This window comes from Phasianus colchicus, chromosome 25 (assembly GCF_987193195.1).
Source record: "Phasianus colchicus chromosome 25, bPhaCol1.hap1.1, whole genome shotgun sequence".
NCBI lineage: Eukaryota > Metazoa > Chordata > Aves > Galliformes > Phasianidae > Phasianus > Phasianus colchicus.
In genome coordinates this window covers 1,721,502-1,745,973 of record NC_143460.1, presented here as the reverse complement: position 1 = coordinate 1,745,973, position 24,472 = coordinate 1,721,502, and the positions used below count along the sequence as shown (strand labels likewise).

The window sequence follows — 24,472 nt, the reverse complement described above, 5'->3', positions numbered from 1 at the left end:
GCTCCAGTGACCGATTATCTCACACTCATTACTGTGATGGATTGGAGCAGTTAATGTGTCAATGGTCATTACTTGGGGGCTGTGTTTTCTCTAGATTAATGAATCGACGCGACACGATGAGCTCCTCAGAGCTGCCAGAGCCTGGTGGGCTGTTTAACAGCAACAAAAACAAGGCGATGCATGTGCACATCCATGGGAACGTGCACACAGTGGGTGATGGAGAGAAGGGCAGCAGCCCAGGGTGGTGTTCTGGTGGTTTCATTGTCAGAAGGTGAAATTTGGGGACGGCAGACAGTGCACACACTGGAAGCTGAGCGTGGTGCAGGGACTGTCCTGTGCCCACCCCTGGCATTGGAGGGTCCCACAAGGCTTAGCAGAGGCTGCAGCATTTGTACCCCTCAGTATTATGCTCCTCTGCTCCTGCAAATGCTGAAATTAGAGAACGTGACCCATGAGGTGTGGGAGGCCTGGGCTCCTGTCGGTGCTGCTGCTGTGTTCATGGCTCTGCCGAAGGCTGCAGGTGATGGGAAGGGACGGGAGGAGAGAACAAAGATGAGCAAAATCCATCTTGATGCTCCGTGCCAGGAGCGGACAGGTCCGGGGGGCACGACGGTGTCAGCTCCATCCTCCCGCTGCCGCGGTGACCGCACTGCCGGGGGTGGGGCGGGCGGGGGTGCAGCTGATCCCCCCTCCCCGGCCCAGGGGGGGGAGCAACGGGGGGCGTGGGGTGCCCCATCAACCCCCCCAACCCTCCGCGCTGCGCTGCTGCTTTAAAAGGCTGGCAAACCCCGCGGCGGGCTTCCCAGCGCTTCTTCATGCAAAACTTCCCCGGCCCCAGCCCTCCTCCTCCTGCTGCTCTTCCTCCTCCTCCTCCTCCTCCTCCTCCTCCTCAGCGCGGCTGCGGAGCGCGGCGGGTCCCGCCCGGCTGCGGCTCTCTCGGCTCCGGGCCGGGGCCGGGGCTGCGGGGGGGGTTGTCCCCGGCAGGGCTCGTTCCCTCCGCATGCCGCAGGGCCCCCCCTGGCTGCCCGAGCCCCCCCCGGGGCCGGAGGCGGCGGCCGCGGCCGGAGAAAGGGTCGGAGCCGCCGCCAACTTCGTGCGCTGCCCGCGGGTAAGTGCGGGGCGTCCCCCCCCCTAACCCCCCCAAACCTTCCTGCAGAGCGGCTGCCCCCTCCTCCCTTCCCCGCAGCCCCGCTCTCTCTCTCCGCTCCACTCCAGCATTCGCCCCCCCCCCCCCTTTTTTTTTTTAAATTAAATAATTTTTTATTAAAGGTGGGGGCTGCGGCGGTGGGGGTTGCAACACGGAGCCCCTCACTCTCCCTCTCCCCCCTCCCCACCTCTCGGTCACAGCTTGTTCCCAGCGGTCGGGACCCTCCCCACCTCGTTGCATTATTAATAGCCATTGGGCAGCAATGCTCTGCCCCTCGACTCCCCGCTGCACCCCGCGCTGCGGGACACGGAGATGGGGCACCCCAGGGCTCTACCCTGAGCCTGGGTGGGGGGGACTGGACATGGAAGGGGCTCGGTGCGGGGGGTGCTGCCCTCACATCGCCGCAGCGAGCACAGCAGCACGGCAGCGGCCGCAGAGCTGACCGCAGGGCAGGGGGATCCCGGGGGTGGGAGTCCCCATTGAAGCTTGAGGGGGGTTGGTGGGGACACAGCCTCACCCGGAGCTGCAGCAGCCCCATCTCCGGGCTGGGAGCCGCTGTGCACACACGCAGCTCGCGGGGTTTGTTTTCCTCTGTCTTCTCTCGGTTGTTTTTTTCCTTTTTTTTTTTTTTTCCCCTCCTTTTTTTTCCTGGGAGAGCGGTGCGGCTGCGAGAGCCGAAGTTGGCAGCCGTGGGAGAAAAGCGGAGAACTCTCCCAGCGCCTTTAAACGCAGCCCCACCGCTCTCCTCCTCCTCCTCCTCCCCCAGTGCGATGAGTTGGCCGTGCTCTGCCGCTCTCCTGCTGCTGCCCCAGGGGTAGAGCCGCTGCCTTCCGCGGTGTCTGCGGTGGAGAAGGGAATGTGTGTGTGTGGGGCGGGGGGGGGGGGGGGAAATGCACTGCGTAGGTGACGTGAGGCTGGGGGTTCGCAAAGCCGGGCTGGGTGCGTTGGGGGGGCTGCCTGCATGCTGGCGGGGAAGGATGGAACGGAACCGATCTGTTGAATGCAGCGAGGAGCTCAGGCAAATGCCGAGAGAAGTGCCAAAAGAAAAAGCTTTCTTCCTTCCCTGCCGTCGCTGGGTGGGAGCGGGGATTTTTCTGCACTGCTGCGGTGGGTGAGGGGGGGATGCGTCGGGTCTCCAGTGCAGAGCAGCTTTGTGAGGGCAACAGCGGGCTCTGGTTGCCCTGGGTTTGTGGATATGGGCAGATCTGGTTGGGGGGCTGTGGCAGGCTCCGAGCTGGGGCTGTTTCCCTGCACCCCAGGGATGCAGAGAGGGGCTTTCCTGGTGGGTTTTCCACTGGGAGCCGAAGCTGTGCTGCAGCCGCAGGCTGAGCCTGCATCCGGGGGCACAGCATCGCTGTTTGGAGGAGCCCACCGTCTCCCCAAAAAAGGGGCATCACGTGCCTCAACTTTGGCATCAGGCAGGAGGAGGATGGATTTGTCAGCTCAGCCACCCCCTTCCAGCTCTTCCCAGAAAGGCAACGGCTTGAAGAAGTGGCAGGTCCTAATTATAACATGCACGAACCCGCTCCCTCCGCCCTCCCCGTCTCTGAGCCCACCGTGGGCACCATCCCTTGCTCTTGGGCTTCATGTCTCATGGTGGGCTTTCCTCTTCAGAGTGGCCCTGGATTTCCTGATGGCCTTGCACCAAGCCTGGCTGAGGATGGGGGTCTCTGTTTGCAGGGTTGGGTGCAGGCAGAGGTTGGTGCTGTCAGAGGGGGAACTCAGGGTGCTGGCACGATGGTGAATAGAAACAGCGCACAGCACTGCAGGCATCACTGGGCACCAACATTTCAGCTGTGCCCCCCTTCCGAGCCATTCCAGTGTACAGAACTGTGGGGTTTTGCTGTGTGTGGCAGAAGCAAGGCTCCTTCCTCCCCCCTCAGAGCTGCTTGCTGGGTGCAGTGGGAGCCTGGCGAGGTGCGGCGCTGCCGTCGATGCTCTGCAGCCGAATCCTCCTTCCTCGCCTTCCCCTCACTGAGAGCCAATCCTTCAAAGTGAGGGATTAGCCGTGGCCTGCTTTGCGAAGGGAGGGGGAAGGAGAGCTGCTCGCCTGCAGTTAAGGATATATATATATAGTGTGATAAATATTCCTGGAGTGATCCGCGCCCAGCGGGAGCTGCTTTTGTCGGACTGCAGCAGCCTGCAGGGCAGCGTGGAGTGGTGACACCCAGCGTGGGGCTGCTGCTGTCCCCACATCCATGGGGAGCAGGGGAGCATCAGCCTTTCCTGCAAAGCACTGAGTGCAGCAGCAGCAGAGATCCCGGCGTTTGCAGGACCTCACAGAGCCGAGCGGGTCGGCAGGGCTGGGGTTGTGCAAGCATTGTGATATCTATCAGTCTGTGCATCCATCTGAAGGGCTGCATCCCAGGGTGGATCAGGTGAGTTTTTGGGTTAAAATCTGGGGTTTCTGCTTGCTGCTGCCTGCTGAGCCATGTCTCTGCGAACACTGGGGCACTCGACCTGAATACTTAAGATTTTCCCTGGCGAGAGAGAACTTAACCCGGCATCTCCTCCTTCACTACGTCTGAATTCTGCTGTGCTTCACAGAGGCTTTGCAATTAAAAAAAGCAGGAGCCAAAGCGAAGTTCCCTGCAATAGCTTGCAAGTGGGGAAGAGCAGTCGTGAGCTAACTGGGATATTGTGCTGCGCGCCGGCTGTTCCTGCCTGCCGAAGGATGAGCAGGTGGGCAAAGAAATGGCCTTGATTTCCAAAAAGATGCCAGCGAGTGGCATCAGCACTGTGGGGACATGGCAGGGGGTCTGCCTGGAGGGATGGATATGGGATGCAGTGGGTTCCCATTGCTGTCCTGCATTGAGCCTCCAGCTCTGCGTGGGACGCGGATGTTGCGCTTCTCAGCTTTGCCCGCAGTGATGGAGCTGCTGGGATTAGTGCTGTGCACTTGGGCACCTGAGAGCTGAACATGCTTGCCTGCTGCGTGGAGCTGATGGCAGTGCAGTAACTTCGTTTTGACCCGGAGAGAAATGGCCCATTTCTTCCTTTCTTTCTTGGTTTTCCCTTTGAAGGAGCTTTTGTGTTGCTGCAAAATCCCCGTGCCACTGGGGTGGCTCTGCTCCCTGGGCAGGGCTGGGTGCCCCCCTTAGGGATTCCATCTGAGCCCCACACACTGAGCACAGGGTTGTGGGTTTTGAGGCCCCTCTCCTGGCAGCAGCATTTGCAGAAATGGGGGGTTTCTGCCTGCTTCTTCCTGGCTCTGAGGCAGCACCGGGATGGGGAAGGGAAATTTTGCAAACATCGCTGGTGGTGCATTCAGAGAGGGGATCCATCTGTCTCACCCAGAGCTGCACCAGCCTTGCTGCCTGCAAGCTGCTTGCTGGATGGTCTTTGAGGTCCCTTCCAACCCAAGCCTTTTTTTAAGTCTACGATTTTCACCCTTGGAGGAACAGAGCCCGTGTGAGGTTGAGGTTCCATCTCTGGAGCCCTGCAGCCGGGGGTGCAACACTGCCTATGGCATCACTGGGCTCCACAGCACCTGGTGCACCTCAGCTGTGCCTCACTGCAGCTCCAGTGCAATGCTCACAGCTGCAAGAGCTGAAGCCTGCTGGTGGCTGGGGAAGGCTGTGCCAGGGTGGGTTCCTCAGTGGGCATTGGCAGCAAGGATGGCAATGCCACAGGGATGGCTGGTGGCTCAGGAGCACGGCCACCACTAGAGGGGGGCAGGATGCCACCGTGCAGCACCTCCTCCGCGTCCTCAGGGTGCTGGGGCACCTCCTCCTGCCCCCTTGGTTCTCCCTGTCCCGAAATGGTTTGGGGGCAGCGAGATGCAGCATTGCCTACTTCTGCAGCTCCGGGTGCTGGTTAGATTTATCTGACCCAAGCAAGGCAATAATCCGTGGGATTTCCTGCCGGGTCTGGAAATATGCTTGGCTGGGATTAGTCCTTGCACCCTATGCCAGGTCTCAGATTTGAGCATTGCAGGACTGGGATGAGGGTGATAGTAGGGTTCATTCCTCACCAACAAAGCGCTTGGTGGAAACAAGAGACAGCAGTCTTGCTCCTTAGTCTGCCTGGGATGCATGTGCACACCGAGGTGCTTGCGAACATGCATGTTTTTTCTCTGCTCATGGTGAGCCCTGCTGTGCAAACAGCACCAGGAGCACAGCTCCACCACCTCGCTGCTCACAGGTGTGTTCTCCACCCCACCGAGTGCTCAGTACAGTGTGCCTCTCCATCCAGATGTGCAGGAAGAGCTGCTCTGGGAGGTGCAGAGAATGCAGCTCCCATTCCTTGGGAGATGAGGGATGGACCTCCTCCTCACTCTGATTTTTAGGGCTAGGGCTCCTCATCCAGGGGATGTCTTGGAGAAATGGCTTCTCATCTCCTGCCCCTTTCGATGAGAGCTCCGTCTGCTTGCAGTGCAGGCTCGTATGGTAATTCAGGCTGCATCTCCCTAATGATTCAACAAGGGATTCAAACCAGCTCTCCCCTCCCCATTATTTGCGCTTTTTTTTCTTGCCTGCCATGATATTTTTACCTTCAGTTCGTTCAGACTGTATGATCAAAGGAGGCACAAAAGGGAGAGAGCAGAGAGGGAAAAGCTTACAAGAAGAAAGGCAGAGGCTGTGGGCTCTGGGGGCTGCAGGCTGGGGGGGGGAGCAGCTTCTGCTCAGAGTGGGGCTGCGTGGAGCTTCGACAGCAGAACTGCAGCCCCTGGGGCGAGGGCACAAGAAGAGACTCAATTGCATCTGCTGGGTGCAGGGGGTGCTTCCCTTTGCCCTGCTCCCTGCACAGGATGGTGTTTGCAAAGCCCCAGAGGAGATGGGACTGTCCCTGTGGAGTTATGGTCCTTCCCCTATCCCTCATCCCATGGGATGTGCTCACAGGAATGCGCCCATGGGACTGTCCTGCTGGGAGGTGGCATTGAAGCTGGGGCAGCTTTTGTGCTGCAGCACTCCCCAGCTGCTGCCTTGGGAAGCACAGAGCTCAGCACTGGGTAATTCTGGTTGTCTTAAAAGCCCCAGCTGTCAGAAACGCTTTGGAGATGGGCCTTCAAGTGGCTCGGATGGGCAGGGATGTGCATAATTCATGGGGGTGAGTTGAGGCAAGGGCCCTCCCAGCTGGTGAGGCTGCGGAGCTCTGAGTCTCCTCCATGGGTGTAAAGGGGCTCAGCTCCATCATCACCCCCCATGGGGTTGGGGTGGGTCCAGCCCAGCAGGTGCTGGGTGCTGAGCTCTGTATCAGAGCTGAGATTAATTGAAGCTGTTCCTTGGGCTGTTTCAGCCCGTCCTAGCTGGGGAATGCATCTGTCTGCTGTGCTCTCTGCTTTTTGGTGCCTTGCATTAATCATGAGCTGCCCTTGCAGCGTCCGTCAGCAGCTGCTACAAGGGAGCACCCACCCCAAAGGGGAAACTGAGGCAGGGATGTGCTGTAGAGCAGGGGCACCTCCAGAGACAGAAGGCTGCAGGTGTGGGTGTGATCACAGCCTGATAAACAGCACTGTCCCAATGAAGGATGCCAAGCAAGCCCTGAGCAGGCTCTGACCCACTGCTCCTCCCCTGTGGACACCCAGCTCAGGGGGCTGAGCAGGTTTGTAACCAGCTGTTCTCAGCTGCTTTTAATTTGAGCCAAGCATCGGCTCACTTCCCTGGGGCAGGCAGGAAGCCAAACCTTCCTTGCAGCTCGGTCGAGCCCTCAGTGCTGTCGATATTTGCTGCTGAAAGCTGTCAATAGCTGCTGCTTGCAAGAAAGCAGCAGCCGATGCAGAGCTCAGCAGCCTGAATGAAGAGCAGCAATGCTTAGGGGGGCATTTCGGATACATAATTCCTGGTTCTTCAGTGCACAGCCAGATCAGCTTTTGCTTAAACCCTAGATCAGCTCTGAGCCTGCTTGGTTTGCAGCATAGCGCTTGAGGTTTGCACTGGTGATGGCAATGCCCTCATGGCCGGCGGTGGGGAAGTTGTTGGGTTCCCCTCTCTCTGGGATTGAGCTGTTTGGCACCTCCATTCTTGGACTCATTGCACAGGGATGAAGGCAAGCTGCTAATGGCAGCAGCCTGCATGCGGCAGGGCTGTGGATGGGGACTCTAGGAGGCTGTGTATCAGGTAGGAGGGATGCTCTAAGACAGGAGGGGTCAGAGCTGTGGGTGCGTTTGGGTTTGCCTCTCTCTGAGTACAGTGCTGAGACTTGAGCCAACCCACCAGCTCTCATCAGAGGCTTTGGGATGGGATGGAGTGGGGTGGGGTGGATCCTGCTGCCTCCCTGCAGCCCATCCAGTCTCCCACCTGGCTCTGCTCCTGGAACCATGTGAGCGCCTTTCTGCCCGGATGAAAAAAGTCCCATATCCCAAATCGTTTCCTTGGACTCTCTGATGAAAGCTTGAAACAGCCAAATCCCTCTCCATGCTCCTACTTAATTTTCTTTCTGTTTCTCTCTCACTTCTCCCTCCCAAGGGCTCTGCAGGAAGGACCCGAAGCTCTGCTTGGGCTCACATCCCTGCCTCCTCTCCCCAGCGTAGCAATGCCAGCCCCAACGCCCCATAGCAGCCCCACCACTCACTGCACGCGGGGGGCTGGCGTCACCCATGGGCACCACTGAAGGAGCCCCCGGAGCCATGCTGCCTGCCTGACCGCTGCCGGGTTTCGGGCCGCGCACTCTGCCCCAGCACGGCTTCGGCGATGAGCGGGGCTTCTTTTTGCATGGAGCGTCTGTCTTTCTGCCTCCTCCTGAGTGCCTGGAGCTGGGGTTGGGCGCCCGGGGGTGCCGCCAAGCCCAAAGGCCAGGGCTACCCGCACATGAACTCCATCCGCATCGACGGGGACATCACCCTCGGGGGGCTCTTCCCCGTGCACGGCCGGGGCGCCGAGGGCAAAGCCTGCGGGGAGCTGAAGAAGGAGAAGGGCATCCATCGCCTGGAGGCCATGCTCTTCGCCTTGGACCGTATCAACAACGACCCTGACCTGCTCCCCAACATCACCCTGGGTGCCCGCATCCTGGACACGTGCTCGCGGGACACGCACGCCCTGGAGCAGTCGCTGACCTTCGTGCAAGCCCTGATTGAGAAGGACAGCACCGAGGTGCGTTGTGTCAATGGTGGGCCCCCCATCATCACCAAACCCGAGCGGGTGGTCGGCGTCATCGGCGCCTCGGGCAGCTCTGTCTCCATCATGGTGGCCAACATCCTGCGGCTCTTCAAGGTACGGGTCCCAAAAATAAGGGCAAAAACAACTGTGTGGGGAAAGCACCACGCTTGTTCACGCTTCCTTCTTCCTCCGTGGCTGGGGGCAGGCAGGAACTCTCACGAGCGTCTTTAAAACCATTTTCCTGCCTCCCCCGTGTCCCCAGGGATCCCCTCCTCCACTCCCTCGGTGGCAATGCTGCAGCAGCAGGGCTTTATCTCAGAGGGTGGGATGCTGGTGCTGCTGGCGTCAGCAGGGATGCAGGATGGATATGATGGCCTTGCAGGGGAGGTTGGCTGGGATGGGGAGGTTGGATGCAAGATGGGACCACGGGACGTGGGAGGCTCCTTCTTGCCACCTCTATCCCTGAGTGAGTTGCTCAGAGCTTGGTTCTGGTGGATCTTCAGAACCCCAAGACAGACAGTGCTCACGTTGGAAGGAGCTGTTTTCATGCACACCATCCCAACTTGGGTTATGGTGATGGGCGGTTCGATAAGAAGGTTTTGGATTATACACCTGAAATGTAAGGTCACACAGTTGCCGAGTTGCTGGAGATGCATTTGTTGCTGGGATGGAGGCAGCTATTGCAGGAGGGGATGCTTGGTGCTTCAGCCCAGGCGCAATGTGGGGACAACGCTGCATTCTGCTGCTGGTCAGGGTGTGCAGGGGGAACAGAGTGCTTGGGGCCATGGCATCATTTGAGGACTGGCTCGTCCTCTGCTCCAACTGCAGGAAAACCAAGGAGTTCATAATTACATCCCCCACGCTGTGCATCTATTTATCCACAGCAATGTCCTGGGGCTAGCCTGAGTGTTTGAACAAGAGCCCCTTTAGCAGCGAAAAGCAGAGAGCAATGCAAACAGGCTGTGCACCCTGCAGCGCTGCATGCCCCGAGCCTTGCTCTGGGTGCTGCCTTCCCTTTCTGAGCCCCCAAACCCTCCCTTCCCGCAGGGCTGGCTGCCTCCCCCTCCTCGTCCTCACGCTGCGGAGCGCTGAGCCCTCCTGGGAGGGCTGGAGGCTGTTAGCAGAGCCTGAAAAACAGATCGCTGATGGAGTTTGATTTTTCTGGGTCCCTTTTAAAAACGTGTTAATGTTCCAGGCGACGAGCGAGAGGGCTATTCAATAATTAAAATAATATAAATTAGAGGGAGCGGGAGGAACTTAAAAGCTATTTGCCGAGACAAAAAAGATTGAGCTCTTGCTTCAGAGAGGGAGGCAGGGAAGAAGGAGGCAGTGGAGTGACAGGCGGAGGAGTGAAGGGAGCTGCATTGGCTTTGGGTTATTTTTCCCCTTTCTCCCCCAGTTTGGTTGCTTGGGTGAAGCAGCAGTGAACACGCATTGGGGATGCAGCTCAGCCCCGATGCACCACAGCAATGGTGCTGCTGGCCCAGCGGGGATGTGTCACCAACCTTAGTGTCCCCATTGCAGCCCCCATCTCCCTGCCAGGCACTGGGGATGGGGACATCGCTCCCGCAGGGCTCTGGGTCCCTGCGTGCCCTGTGCTGCCTGCTCACCGTCGCTCTTTGTTATTCAAATAGTGGGTTTATGGCACAGACATGCTTAAAATGAAAATAAGGCAACTTCCATTTCGCGCTGCCGCTGACCTTTAAGCGCAGGCAGCTCCGCTCTGAGGTTCAGCAAAGCGTTTGCCTCCCCAGGCACTGCTGTGCTCACGTTGCCTTTTGCTGTTCCCTTGAGAGACGATGCTCTGCTGCTGGGCTGGAGCAATAGGTTTGGCCCTGGGACTGTGCACCCAACCATTGCTGGAGCAGAAGCCCTTGGTGCAAAGCGCCAGGACACTGCTTGTGCCAAATAGAGCCAAGATAGAGGCATTGTGATGAGCCCCTGGGTGCAGGGTGAGGTTGGGTGGGTTGTGGCAGTGGTCCCTCCATGCTACCCTAACCCCATCCCCTGCACCTGGGTCTGCTCCATCCCTGTCCCTTCCCTGCCAGCCCAAACCCATTGGCAGTGAAGGCTGGTGCAACCCTAGCAGGGATTTTGTCGCTTCCATGCTACATAAATAAATAACATGTCCTTCGTTAGATGCCACTTCCTAATTAAAGCTGTACATCAGTGGAACAACTTGCAGATGCGGCATCCTCTGTCCAAGCTGGTTTCATCACTCCTCGTGGCTCTGCATGCAGAAAATCCTCCCCCCAAATCCCTGCTCTTGCTTCCTTGCGATAGCATCTCTCTGTCGTCACCGCCAGAGCTTTCTGGCACACTCCAGCTCCTTCCCACCCCTGTCTGCTGCCTCTCCAGCCTCAGCTCTACCCACTTTCTCCTGAACAACCACAGTGATGTGAAAAGAAACCAAATCCATCCCTTGCAAATGGGACTCCCAAAGGCTGTGGCAGGAGCTGGGCTGTGCCTTGCAACCCAGTTGGTCTGGGCAGGGCAAGGATCTTCCCTGGCGAGTGAGAGCACCGAATACTTTGAGGCACTCCTTTCCCTTGCAGTGAGTCGTGGAGCTCTTTTTAGCACAGGGGTGTTGCACAGCATGAATAATTCACCCAAGGGAGGATGGCAGCCAGTTGTGCGGGAGCTGCGTGTGCTCGTGTGTGTGTGTGTGTGTGTGTGTGTTTGTGTGCACTGACTTCGCTGGCTGGGAATGTAGGGCAGGTGCAGACCTTGTGGGGTGAGCGCTGGGACGTGGGGGTTGGAGGAGGATTGCATTCTGCACCATGCGCTGATACTTAGCGGGTAAATAACCTTCATGAAGACGGGAAGGTGGAAGCGGGCCGGGGGACGCTCTGATTAATCACCCGCTCTGCTCCTGCTGCTTCATTTCGCTGGGTTTGTTACAGCAAATTGCAGCCCCTGGGGCTGCCCCAGCCCTGGATGAGGAGGAGGAGGGTGAAGGGCCGGCGAGGAGCTCAATGAAGGACGGCAGGCACTCCCTGCACCCAATGTTTTAATCTCAACTGTGCTGGGAGCTGCTTTTTTTTGGGGAAAAAAGAGTAATCTGATTTATGTGCTCAGTTTGTGGGAAAGGAGTGTGAAGGATGGGAGCTCATCTCTCCCTTCCCTGAGCTGCATCCCCTCAAGTGCAGCTGTGTCACCTCGGAGCAGCCGGTGGCACTGGTCTGGGAAGCAGAGGAGTTGGTGATCAGCTCCATGCTGGGGTGGTTTTTGGATACCTGCTCCCTGTTTCCAGCTGGGGAACCCTGCAACCCCCCCAGCCCCCAGTGGTGCTTTATGCTCTCTCTAATTAAAAGCTGCCGTCCAAATGGCTCAATGATGGAAATTCTAATTAAATCAATTCCATCTTGTCGGTGAAACAGAGGTTTGCATAAGATATGCATGAAATTAATAATTATGGTTAGGGAATTAGCTGCTCGTGACCCCATCTCTGGCTCTGGGGGGGCGGGAGGGGGGAGAGGGGGGCTGCTGTGCTGAGTGTGGCTGTGTGCCCTGTGCATCTCCTCTGGGGCCATGCTGAAGTTGTCACCTTTGTTGAATTCTTTCCAATCTGGAACAAATTTTGTTCCTCCACGCTTAGACAAGATGCTGTGTAAGCTTGTGAGCTGGTGGTAATGGGAAGGGTGTGAAAACTCAGTGCTTTTGTGGTGGAGGTATCAGGAGAGCGTTTGAGGTTGACCACAATGGCCCACTGCCATCTGCACTCCTCACCCCAGCTGCTCCCTGTTCTCCTGCCATGCTCTCGTGCCCTGGGGATGTTTCTGGAGGCTGAGGGTGTTCCTAAACAATGCTGACTGTGTATTTTTGTCCAAAGTAAAGGGGGAAGGAGTTTTGTTCCTCCTATCCCAGGGTTACTGCTTGCTCTGGATGGGATAAAGGAGCCCTGCGGTGCAGGAGATCCTATCCCACTCATTTCCCCACCACACTGCAGAGTTCAGCCTGGGCTGGCCATGACCCAGGTGAGGAGCTGGGACTCCACAGTGCCTCTGTGACTTCATTCATTGTGCTGTGCCCAAACCTGCAGCTGAGATGCATCGCAAGCTCCCCCCCACCTGCAGCCTTCTTCTTTCTAAGAACCTCAAATTCCCTGCCTGCATTTTGCTTTTATGGACCTGAAAGAACTTTTGTCTTTTATCTAAGAAAATAGCTGATGCCAGGAGTTGGGCTATTGTAAACCAGGAGATCAAAAAGGCAGAGGGGGAAAAAAGCAGAGGAAATCTATCAAATGGTCATTTGGGAACTGGTCTTTTATTTTCACTTCCATCCAAGGTAGTACAGTGAGAGAGAAAAGCTCTTTCAATTTGTTTATTAGAATCCAGCATCTTGCTACAGTCTGTGCATCAGTGGGTATGTTCTAGGTATGTTTCCGAGCAGGGGTTGGACCAGGGGTTAACCCCACACATGTTCTCCATGCAGAGCCCAGCAGCTCTTCCACAGCCCTTGGTGGCTTGCATGGGATGCAGCACAGCTGGGAGATCCCTATCTCTGTCCCCATTCCCATCTCCATCTCATTCCATCCCCATCTCCAAACTCAACCCTACCCCATCTTCATCCCAATCCATCTTCATCCCATCCCCAACCCCACTGCATCCCCATCCCATCTCCATTCCATTCTATTCTATCCCCATCCCCATCCCTAACCACACCCCATCTTCATCCCCACCCAACCCAACCCCATCCCCAACCCCACTCCATCCCCATCCCAACCCTATCCTCATCCCCCCCCAACTCCAACCCCATCCCAACCCTGTCCCCATCTCCAACCCCATCCCCATCCCCTGCTGAGGACATGTGGTTTTATTTAATCCATTTTATAGAGAAAATCTCTCCATGCAACCACACAGGGAAAAGGCATGGAGGGAAGCATCTCCATCATATTTGAGAAGTCGTGGCTGTCAGGTGAGGTCCCGGACGATTGGAGGAAGGGTCACGTCACTCCCATTTACAAGAAGGGGAGCAGGGAGGACCCGGGTAACTACAGGCCGGTGAGTCTCACCTCCGTGCCTGGGAAGATTATGGAACAGATCCTCTTGGACAATATGCTTGATCACATAAAGAACGAGCACGTGATCCTAGATAGCCAGCATGGCTTCACCAGGGGAAGGTCATGCTTAACTAATCTTGTGGCCTTCTATGATGGAGTGACGGCATTGGTGGACGAAGGGAAGGCAACTGATGTCATTTACCTGGACCTGAGCAAGGCCTTTGACATGGTCCCCCATCACATCCTCATCTCCAAACTGGAGGGAAGTGGATTTGACGGGTGGACAACTAGATGGATAAGCAATTGGTTGAAAGGCCGCAGACAGAGGGTGGTGGTCAATGGCTCTATGTCCAGGTGGAGGCCGGTAACGAGCGGTGTCCCTCAAGGGTCTGTCTTGGGACCGGTGCTCTTTAACATCTTTATTAATGACATCGATGAGGGAATGGAGTGCACCCTCAGCAAGTTTGCTGATGACACCAAGCTGAGTGGTGCAGTCGATACGGTGGAGGGAATGGAGGCCATTCAGAGGGACCTTGACAGGCTGGAAAGCTGGGCTCGGGTGAACCTAATGAGGTTCAATAAGGCAAAGTGCAAGGTTTTGCACTTGGGCCGGAAGAACCCCAGGCACCTGTACAGGCTGGGGGGAGTTGTCCTTGAGAGCAGCTCGGCAGAGAAAGACCTAGGGGTCCTGATAGATGAGAAACTTAACATGAGCCAGCAGTGCGCTCTGGCAGCCCGGAAAGCAAATGGGATCCTGGGCTCCATCAGGAGAGGGGTGGTCAGCAGGGATAGGGAGGTGATTGTCCCTCTCTACTCTGCTCTTGTGAGGCCCCATCTGGAGTACTGTGTTCAGGTGTGGAGCCCTCAGTACAAAAAAGACATGGAGATTTTGGAAAGGGTCCAGAGGAGGGCCACGAAGATGATCAGGGGGTTGGAGCACCTCCCCTATGAGGACAGGCTGAGGGAGTTGGGTTTGTTCAGCCTGGAGAAGAGAAGGTTGCGGGGCGACCTCATTGCAGCCTTTCAATATCTGAAGGGAACTTACTCCCAGGAGGGGAGTAAACTCTTCATAAGGGCTGATAATAGCAGGACACGGGGAAATGGTTTTAAGTTAAAAGAGGGAAGATTTAGGTTGGATGTTAGGGGGAAGTTTTTTACTAGGAGGGTGGTTAGGTCCTGGAACAGGCTGCCCAGGGATGTTGTGGATGCCCCGTCCTTGGAGGTGTTCAAGACCAGGTTGGACGAGGCTCTGGGCAACCTGATCTAGTAAAGGTGTATGTTTGGTGGCCCTGCTAGGCAGGGGGGTTGGAACTACATGATCCTTGAGGTCCCCTCCAACCCAGGTCATTCTGTGATTCTGTGATTCTGTGAAGCAGCCGTGCAGCCCAGCTCCCTTCCCAGACAAGTGATTGCTGGGCGCACACCTCGCCAGCTGAGCAGAATGTTAATCACACTTCGTGCACCAGCTCTTGGTCACAGCTCCCCACCGAGCAGATCGCAGCCCCTCAGAAAGGAGCACAAAGCAGATTGTCACTGAGAATAATCCCATTTGTGTCCTGATAAAGGTACCTTCCTTTCCTTCTCCTGCTCATTCTCCTTCTCTCCCTTTTTTCACCTCCAGCACTGCAGGTAGGTAGAGGGGTGCTGCTCCTTTCCAGGGACCGTTTAGCATTCAGGTGGAGTCGTGGATTTATAACATCGGGATTGCATTTAATAGAGAGTGAGAGCCTGGAGTAGAAGAGGGGAAAATAATAGAGAAGCAAAGAGAAAACTGTGGTGCAGGCCAGGAGCACAGGTGGAGGAAAGATGAGGGGAGCTGGGGGAGCTGGGCAGCTCTGTGGCTTTGGGGTGAGCCAGGGTGGGTCCTGCTCCACCTATTGGGACAGGGTTATGCTGGTACCTAGCCATGGAGTTATGGAGCATCATTTAGAAGGCAGGTACCAAGACCATGCTCCCAGCAAGGTGGCTTTGTCTTATAACATGCACTAGGGTGCCTGCACGTCCTAAACCTTTCCCCATCCCATCCACTCTGAGCTCTCCTCTGTTGCTGCAGACTGACTCATTGCTTAATGAAGGAGTGGTGGTTGGTGACCAAATGCAGCCTGGAGGCATCCAGCAGCACCCAGGTGCCTACTGAGCCTCAGGGGTCCATGGGGTTCCCTGCAGCTCTCCACAGCTCTGACAGTGTTTGTTCTCCTGCAAGCTGCAATTGCTGAATTGTTCCTAAATTGAGATAAAGGGCGGAGGGGGAAAGTTCTTTGGAAGCTGCAGATGGCTGCTCTGCATCCGCTTGCCCCTGCATCGTGGGAACAGTTTGGGATGAGTGATGCTCTGGGCTCTTCCGTTTGCAAAGCACAGCCCATGGGAATGCAGGAAGGCAGTGGTGGCCCCAGGCAGGGCTGTCACCGCCCCTGCAGTGCTGTGACACGGTCAGGCTGCAGCTGGCTGAGCTCCAGCCCCTGCTGTTGTATTGCTGCAGAATTCCAAACCATGTCCTGCTTTTCAGCAGGGCTTGGCTTGCTGAGAGATGCTGAGCTGCCTCCAGAGAGGAGTGTGCTACCTACAAGGTTATGGGATGCGGAGCCAATGGATGGGGCTGGAGCTGGTTCTGCTACGTTTTCAGTAGGGAACTGAGGCTGGTGGGAAGGACCTGGGCTTGATAATTTAATAAGCCTTTTCCATCTTTAAGATAAATTAACATCTGTGGTGTGTTTTGGAGATGTAAAGTGCTGCATAAGTGCTAAGTATCGCATGATCCTCCAGTGCTAAATCATTCTAATGTGCTGTGTGAGATGCAGGAGCTCTGATTAATTTAAAAGTCTTATTTATGGGTTGGTTGGACAGGGGCTGTCAGGGTGTGCTCATGTTGGTCCCTCATGGGGCAGGAAGCCAGAGGGAGTTCATAGTCTGGTGTCCAGGGCAGGAACAAGGCTTCCTCTTTGTCCCTTCCATGTGGGCCACAAATGAAGTGTGGGAATGCCTTCTGAAGTCTCTGTTGGGCATCTCTGAGCTTTGTGTGATCCCTCAGCCTCCTCCGCCTCCTCCAGGTGGCACAGCTGGGGTTTGGCTCTTGTTGGCCCCATGTGGTGCTGGTCCCATTCCTGTGAATGCCCCTGTGCCAGCTGTTGGGGTGCAGAGAGGGTGCACATCCCTATGTCTATGGGGTCTGTCTCACATCTCCTGCACCCAGCTGTGGATGGATCTTGGTGTGGCCCCAAAGCCTTTGGGTTACCACCAATACTTAGTGAAATTGGTCACCCCCCACCCTGCAGTTTCCCTCCTATGAGTTGCTGGTTCTGGGTGTCGTGGAGCACTCTGTGTCCATCTGGAGTCCCACATAACCTTGATGTCCACCCCCTGTCCTCTACAGCTTTGGGAATGCGGGTAAGGTGAGGGCATGAATTTTACCTCTTTCTCCTGATGCTTTTTTCTTTCCTGACTCCATCCCAGATCCCCCAGATCAGCTATGCCTCCACTGCGCCAGACCTGAGCGACAACAGCCGCTACGACTTCTTCTCCCGCGTCGTCCCATCCGACACCTACCAGGCACAAGCCATGGTGGACATTGTCAAAGCCCTCAAGTGGAACTACGTCTCCACCCTGGCCTCTGAGGGCAGCTATGGGGAAAGTGGTGTGGAAGCCTTCATCCAGAAATCCAGGGAGGATGGTGAGCAGCTTTCTCCTGGGGTGGGGACTTGGAGCAGAAAAGGCAATTGGATAATTTGCAGCTTGCTTGGGAGAGGGAGGGATGTGGGATGTGTCTGGCTGGGCAGCCTGACCTAAAGTGTGGTTGCAGTGCATGAGCAGAGATGGATGTCAGTTCAGGGGATGAGCTGGAGGCTTTGGGGCTGCTATGGTTGCTGAGCTGTAAGGACATCATGGGGGCAATGTCTTCAGCTGGTCGTGTCCTGGCTGTGCGTCCCAGGGCAATGTGCTGCCAGCTCCCCAGTGCCGGCAGTATGGGTGGGAGCAGCCGTCTGTCTGCAGGGCAGGGTGGCTGCTGCCAGCTCCTTTCAGAAAGCATCCTGAAATCCCATTCCCTGCACATGAGGAGACCTCAAATCTGCTGGGTCGTTGGCTGCCAAGTAAGTGCAAACCGATCCAACCCCCTCCCTCCGCACGGAGCTGGGCGCCTTCCAGAAGAAAAGACTTTTACAAATAGTCTCAGGTTTTAACGGAAAATAAAGTTGGCACTGGCGCACACTTCACCCAATTTTACTGGAATTATCCTTGAGGGCAGGTGCTTTAACTTGTCTATAGGCTTTGGACAGGCGGAAAGTCTGCGCTCAGCAAAACTCTTTGCGAGGATTTGTCAGGAGCCAGAAAGCGTTTTGCTGACGGGAGCACTGGGGTGCTTAGGAGGGATTAACAGCCTCGGGAGTGCTGGAAAAGCTCGTGGGTATCGTATGGATGCTGAGCACCCACTGGGGACTGTCTGAGAGGAGCAGGGACCCCCGGGCATCACTGCTGTGGGTATTATCACAGTGAGCATCAGCGCAGGGAATGGCTCCATGCACCTCCTTGAGCCATCCTGAGAAACCACGCAGGGAGCACTGGGGCCAATCCTCACCCCCCAATCACTTCACCTCTGCAGCACCGCACACACAGGGTGAGCTGGGAGCTGAGGAGTGTTTTCTGAGGCAGTTAAAACCCTGCAGAGAGCAGGCTGCTGCCTATTACTGGCTTAACTGTGTTTGAATGGCACATTAAGTTCTGGCAAAATCGGTGGGACACCAGCCTATCTGGAGCTAGTCAAACTGTGTTATGGCCTTATAAATGGATAAAGGGAATAAAAACTTCTAGGTGACGAGCTCCTAATCAAAGCCCTATAAATAGGAACAGCGTTAATTCTGTCTCTCGCGCGCGCCGTGGCGCTGGGAACCGGCTGTGCTTTTAATATGCAGAGAAGCCCATCTGGGGATTCAACCTGGAAACTGCTCTTCAGGATTTCGACTTGAAAAGCAGAATATTTCCATGGTTCTGTGGTCCTGCAGGAGGAGTGTGTGAGGGTGTTTCAGAGCTGGTGGATGCAGTGACTTGAGGCTGTGCGTGTGGCTGCGCACACCCCGTGCTGGGGATGTGTTGGAGTGGTGCTGGGGTGCCCACTGTGCTGTGTGTGCACAAACCAAGCGTGAGTCCAGGCTGCTGCAGGGGCTGCATGGGGCTGGGGGCGTGAAGGTTGGGTATGCGTGGTACCCAGGGGCTGCAGAGGTGGGGAATGGGGAGAATGATGCTCATGATGCTGCAAGAGATGCATGGGGATGAGGGTGGTACCCAGGGCTTACTGAGCTGGGGACCAGAGAGAATGATGCTTGTGATGCTGCAGGAGGTGCATGGGGGGGTACTCAGGGGCTGCAGAGCTGGGGGATGTGGGAGAATGATGCTCGTGATGGAGGGGGATGATGCTCAGCAGTGAGCCAAGGGCTGTGTTTGTGGCTCTGTTAACAGCTTAGCTGTTGGATCCACTGGGGCTTGTAAGTGCTAACTGCAGCCCCATCTGCCTAGGGATGATGGGAATAAAGTGAAAGCTACTATTCTGAGGATGAGGGGTATGTTGCATGACATTAAGTATGGTTTGCCACCCAAAATGGGGAGTTTCCTGGCTTGCATTGGGCTGGCAGGTTCTGCTGACGTGTCCATGTCCTGTGGCAGGGGAAGGGCTATTGGGTCTGCTGGATGACGTGGAGAGGTGGCATAGCATTGCATGGCCCAAGGATGCTCAGCAGCCCTCTGTGGGTCTGGGTGTGGGGTAGATGGAGCCAGGGGGACTGGGCACTATTCAGAGCCTCCATGACATGCCAGTAAGGAGTGGTGTTGGGAATGGTGGTCCCACTGCAGCCCTCCTGGTTGGAGATACCTGTGGCTGATGCACACTGCTATAACCAGATGGTTAATGATATGATGGCGTAATTGCAGTATAAACGAGTGTACACGGAGCCGAAATGCACGCGTATTAATCCGGGGCTGAGGCAGTCCTGTAATTTGTGTATCCACATAACCCAACGATTATGTGCATTAGTGATAATTTAGTTATCAAAAAGCATAATTCCACTGTAATTGCGGTAGAACGGCGGCATAAGTGCAGCCCGTGCCTTATCAGCAGTAACGCCGCTCCCCTGCTCGCTTCTTTACCAGCGCCGTCATACATCAAACCCAGCAGCGACGCGCAGCCGCTGCCACTCTGCTGCCAGCATGGGGCCTGGGCTACTTCGTGAGCATCTCCCAGTGGGGCGTCCTCAGCGTTTCCTACTCCTGAGAACATGCTTTTTCTTTTCTTTCTTTCTTTCTTTTCTTTTCTTTTTTTTTTTTTTTTTGTCTTTTCCCCTTCCCACTTCCTCTTCCCTTTTCCCTTCTCCCTGTTCCCTTTTCCCTTTTCCCTTTCCCCTTTTTCCCTTTTATCCCTTTCCCCTCTTCCTTCCCCCTTCCCTCTTCCTCCTTTCCCTTCCCCTTTCCCCTCCCCTTCCCCTTTCCCTTTCCCCTTTTCCATTTCTCTTTCCCCTTTCCTTTTTCTCTTTCTCTTTCCCCTTTTCCTTTTTCGTCTTTTCTTTCCCTCCCCCTCTCCCTCCCCCTCTCCCTCTCATCCCCCTTTCCCTTCTCTCCTTTTCCCTCTCCCTTCCCCCTTTCCCTTCTCCTTCTCCTTCTTCCCATTCCCCTTCCCCTTTTCCATTTCTCTTTCCCCTTTCCTTTTTCTCTTTCTCTTTCCCCTTTTCCTTTCCCTTTCCCCTTTTCCATTTCTCTTTCCCCTTTCCATTTTCTCTTTCTCTTTCCCCTTTTCCTTTTTCGTCTTTTCTTTCCCTCCCCCTCTCCCTCCCCCTCTCCCTCTCATCCCCCTTTCCCTTCTCTCCTTTTCCCTCTCCCTTCCCCCTTTCCCTTCTCCTTCTCCTTCTTCCCATTCCCCTTCCCCTTTTCCATTTCTCTTTCCCATTTCCTTTTTCCTTTTCTCTTTCCTTTTCCCTTTCCCCTTTTCCCTTTCCCTCTTCTCTTCCCTTTCTTCCTTCCCTCTCCCTTCCCTTCCCCCCCTTCCCCTCCCCCTTCCCCTTTCCCTTTCTCTTTTCCCTTTTCCATTTTTCTTTCACTCTTCCTTTTGTCCTTTTCACTTTTCCTTTCCCTTTTTCCTTTTTTTCTCTTCTCTTCTCTTCTCTTCTCTTCTCTTCTCTTCTCTTCTCTTCTCTTCTCTTCTCTTCTCTTCTCTTCTCTTCTCTTCTCTTCTCTTCTCTTCTCTTCTCTTCTCTTCTCTTCTCTTCTCTTCTCTTCTCTTCTCTTCTCTTCTCTTCTCTCCCCTTCCCCTTTTTCCCTTTTCCCTTTTTCCCTTTTCCCTTTTTCCCTTTCCCCTTTTTCCCTTTTTCCCTTTTTCCCTTTTTCCCTTTTTCCCTTTTTCCCTTTTTCCCTTTTCCCTTCCTCTCCCCTTTTTTTAATTTGCAAACTCCTCCAGCCTCGTGCTCTGTGTTGCCCACTGCAATGTTTGAGAAGAGCCAGGTTGCACCTCTGTATCCCCTATAAATTCAGATAGCTCTGCTGTCACCAAATGCTGTTACACCAGCACTGGGAGCGGGCGAGGGATCCTTGCTCTCCTTTTACAGCCTGTTCTTCTATGTCTGGCTCTCATTTGCACTCTTCCAGCACCATAAAGCAGCCGGCAATTTATTTCTGCTTTAAGGTGTCTGCAGACTGTCAGGGTGATGTAGCAGGGCTGCTGCAGGGCTGAGGATCTGGCCCTGGCCGCCATTTGTCACGCAGCAGGACTGCGGGGTGCAACGCCTGGGGACACAGCAGTGCCTCCCCACAGCCCCTGCTCACCCCCCCTCTGCGTGCTCCTCCAGAACATCGCCGCGCTTCATTTCTCATGCCAAGCCTGAGCGTTCCGAGTCGGTTTTTATTTCCATCAGGCAATAATGCTCATTGCTGTAGTTAGCAGTTAGCATTCAAGCTGTTTGCTTTCTGATGCATTAGCAACTTGACCTTCAGTTTCGATTGCGAGCGAATCCTCGTGCTAAACCCGCTGCAGCGCCTCGGTCACGGCACAAACCAACCCCTCACCAGTGGGCTGGGAAGGAAGGAATTCACCCCAGGGCAATGTGTGCTGCTGAGTGACCCACAGAGAACCGCCCTGCAGCTGCGGGCTGCAGCCTGACCCTGCAGAGCCATTAGGTTTTATATACTGCAATTACTCCTTGGCCCCCGGGGGCTGCACCGATGGCTGGACGGCCATCATTCATCAGCACGGAGGTTTTTCAGGTGCTGGCGTTGCAAAGGCTGTGTTTCATTCTGGCACTTTTCAGCATTTGAAACGCATCCTCTTATTCCACCAGAGCGCCCTGCAAAGACGGTGGGTGTTACGCATGTTTGCAGCTAGGTTGGCCCCAAGGTCAGCAGTGGGCTGTCCCAACCCACGGTGTCACTTCGAGGAGATGGAGCTGCCTGCCGTCCCCTGGCTCTGTGTGCTGACACCTCTAGTGTCGCTCGAGATCTTGGAGATGAAGGATGAGATTTATGCTTATGTAATGGAACTGGTTGGTGCACAGCGTGTTGTGCCACGCGTCATGATGTGCCGCGCTCTGCTTTGTGAAGAGGGCAATATTTCTAGGCAAATGCAGGGCTCCTCAGTCATGTGCCTGGATCAATTTCACACTGTCATTTCCCCCCTCTCTTGTTTTATCCTTCGCTGAGTTTTCTATATTTTTAGTTAAGAGCCTGATACATATTTGTGATGCATTTGTTCATTACCATGTGACATCCGTGGCTGTCGTTCTGCTTTGCGCTGAGCTCATTACTTTTGGCTGATGCATCAGAATGTCACCCCCAAAAGGGGCTCTGACACTCACAGCTGAGCAGGGAGTTTGGGCAGTGCCAAACGTGGGCTGCTCCCAAATCTTAGGGTGCAAGCAGACACCGGGTACCACTGACAATGGGTCTGGTGCACATGGCTCACCATGGGTGTCTGCTGACTCCCTGCGCTGTGCCCTGTGGGTGGGATGCCTGTGCATCTCTGATCATCTTCTATCCAGGGACCAAAATCCTGGCTGTACCCATCCAGCAGCACAGCCTATTGGATGCCTGTGGGCAGAGCCCTGCTCACAGGTGGGTCCCAGCATCCTTCTGCTGCTGCAGACACAAAGGGCTTGGGATGGGGCAGGGAGCTCCACAGGCCCTGAGAGCACACTTGTGACACCAAGGCTCTAGTGCCATCACTGCTTTGTGTTTCCAAATTCTTGCAGGCTCTTGCAGTATTTCCTGCGCTTTTTTCCCTATTCCCTCCCCTTCTTCTTTCTCTTTTCTTTCTACTCAAGCCAATGTTGTGTGTCACAATGCAGCCAGGAGACTGCTCTGAATGGCCTCCTGCCTCAGTTTCCCCACCTAAAGTAACCTCGCTGTCCTCAAGCTCTTTGCTGGTGGGTGCCAGAACCCCTCGATCCCTCCCAGCTCCCTTCAGACCCAGGGCTTGGGTAGCATGTGTGCCTGCAGTCTGCCTGTAAATAAGGCTGACCTTGTCTCTTTGCTTTGCTCCTGGTTACACATCTGGCTGTAATTCTGTTGTGAGCTGGAAAGCAGGGGAAGGAGAGCGGCAGGACAAAGAGGAGCTGATAGCTGTGCTCGAGGTGGGTGCTGGCTGGGAGCTGGCTCTGGGCTTTGCAGGCAGCCCACATGGCTTGTTAATATTTCTGGCACACGCTGGCTCCTGTCCCATTCCCAATGGGGTGACATGTGGTGGGAAATTGTCCTCAATGTGGTCTCAGGGGGACCATGAGGGGAGGAGCAGAGCAGGGTGTGTGTTACAGGTGGTTCTTTTGTGGGGATGATACCCATCAGTAACCCCAGACTTTGAGGCTGTGCCCTGTCTTGCTGCCCAGAAGCACTGAACCCCACAGTGCCATCACTGTGCAGCATCCCTGGGCTCCAGGCTGGGGTGAAGGGAAGAGTTGCTTTTTTCCCATTCTTTTCCCCGCTGCAAATTTATTAATTACTGATTTAGCCCCAGCAATGCAGGCGGTTGAAAAGCAAGCACAAATTGCTCAGATCCATAACGTCTGATGAGATTTCAAAGCACTGAAGAGCGGCAATTGAATGCATTCCAAGGCCAAAGCAGGCAGTGAGTGCCAGCAGCCTCCTGTGATGGAGGCTCGATGTGATGCAGAGCATTTTGGGGGTCTGGGATCCCACTGGTCTGGTGAGACTGGGCTGGGAGAGCTGCCTCTGCCCCCTGCTTTCCGTCCCCAGGAGGAATGGGCAGAGATGCCTGTCTTGCAGTGAAGTGCATTGAGATTTGCTGCACGTGGGGATGCATCAGGGCTGGTTTGGGGTGACAAAGTGGGACGGTGTCCCCAGGTTTGCCCATGAAGAAAGTAGAGAAGGTGCTTTGGCAGCAGTGGGACTGGGAGCTGTGGGGCAACACAGTCCTCTCTGGGTGTTGCTTTCAGTGAGGCTGTGCAGTATGAAGGAGTGATTAGAGCTGCTGCAGTGAGGAGTGGGGTGTCTCATCCTGCAAGCCCGGGTCAGACCAAAGCTGTCCTCACTGCCAAGAGCTTTGCCTCTATGAGGAGTGAGCTGTGCCCCTAACAGCTCCTCCAACACATCAGCTCCTAGGGGCTTGGAAGTGATGTGAGCAACAAACCCTAGGGCAGCTGCTGCAGCAACCGACTTGCCAATTAAACCTCTGGGCCTGGAGACTTCTTCTAATCAGCCTCCTTTAGGAAAGGGAGGTGGGAAATGGCAGTGTGGGAGGTGGATGCTCCCTGTTGGTCCATGCCAAGAGATGGTGGCAGTGAGTGACCCGGTGGCAACTTGGGCTGCTGGGAGAGGGAGCAGCCAGAGGTGCCCAGCTTTGGCCTCCTGCCCCAGCTTGGCTATGGGTTTGCAACATCCCTGCACATCCCTATGCCAAGCAAGCACGGAGCTGCTGCTCCTCATGCCAAACCATTTACAACATACCCCACAGCCATGCTGTGCGTGCTCCGATGCCCCCGCAGCGCCCTGGGAGTGCTCCCAGCCCGGAGGGGTCCACACACACCTCTGTTTGCAGCACAGCTGAGTCAGCCCCCGCATTTCTCCAACCCAATGCGTTTGCACAGTGCTTTGCAGCTCTGCAGGGAGCCCGGGCAAAGCATTCCCTGATTGATGGTGTACGTTAGCGACAGCAAAAGCTTATTATCTACCTGCAATCAAGAGGGCACTTGAGCGCTGCGCTTCCTGGAGCAGCTGTGCTCCCACCGAGCCCTTAATGGTGGAGATTAAACCCTGACCTGTGTTTGACAACACGTGTTAACCCCACTGTAATGAGGAGAGTCCCCG

The 24,472-nt window shown here is 55.5% G+C and overlaps 1 protein-coding gene across 2 annotated transcripts in view; it reads left to right on the top strand.

Annotated features, from left to right (window-relative positions):
* Positions 1-956: 956 nt before the first annotated feature.
* The window catches only part of GRM4 (glutamate metabotropic receptor 4), a 42,412-nt gene continuing 18,896 nt past the window's right edge, over positions 957-24,472 (top strand). The window contains exons 1-3 of one of the 2 annotated variants that reach the window (XM_031605939.2): positions 957-1,108; positions 7,555-8,298; positions 16,637-16,853. In XM_031605939.2, the coding sequence (XP_031461799.1) occupies positions 7,780-8,298; positions 16,637-16,853 (736 nt within the window). In that variant the 5' untranslated portion in view covers positions 957-1,108; positions 7,555-7,779. Of the gene's footprint in view, positions 1,109-3,506; positions 3,526-7,554; positions 8,299-16,636; positions 16,854-24,472 lie in introns of those variants that run through there. The other variant, XM_090124408.1, reaches the window with a different exon arrangement.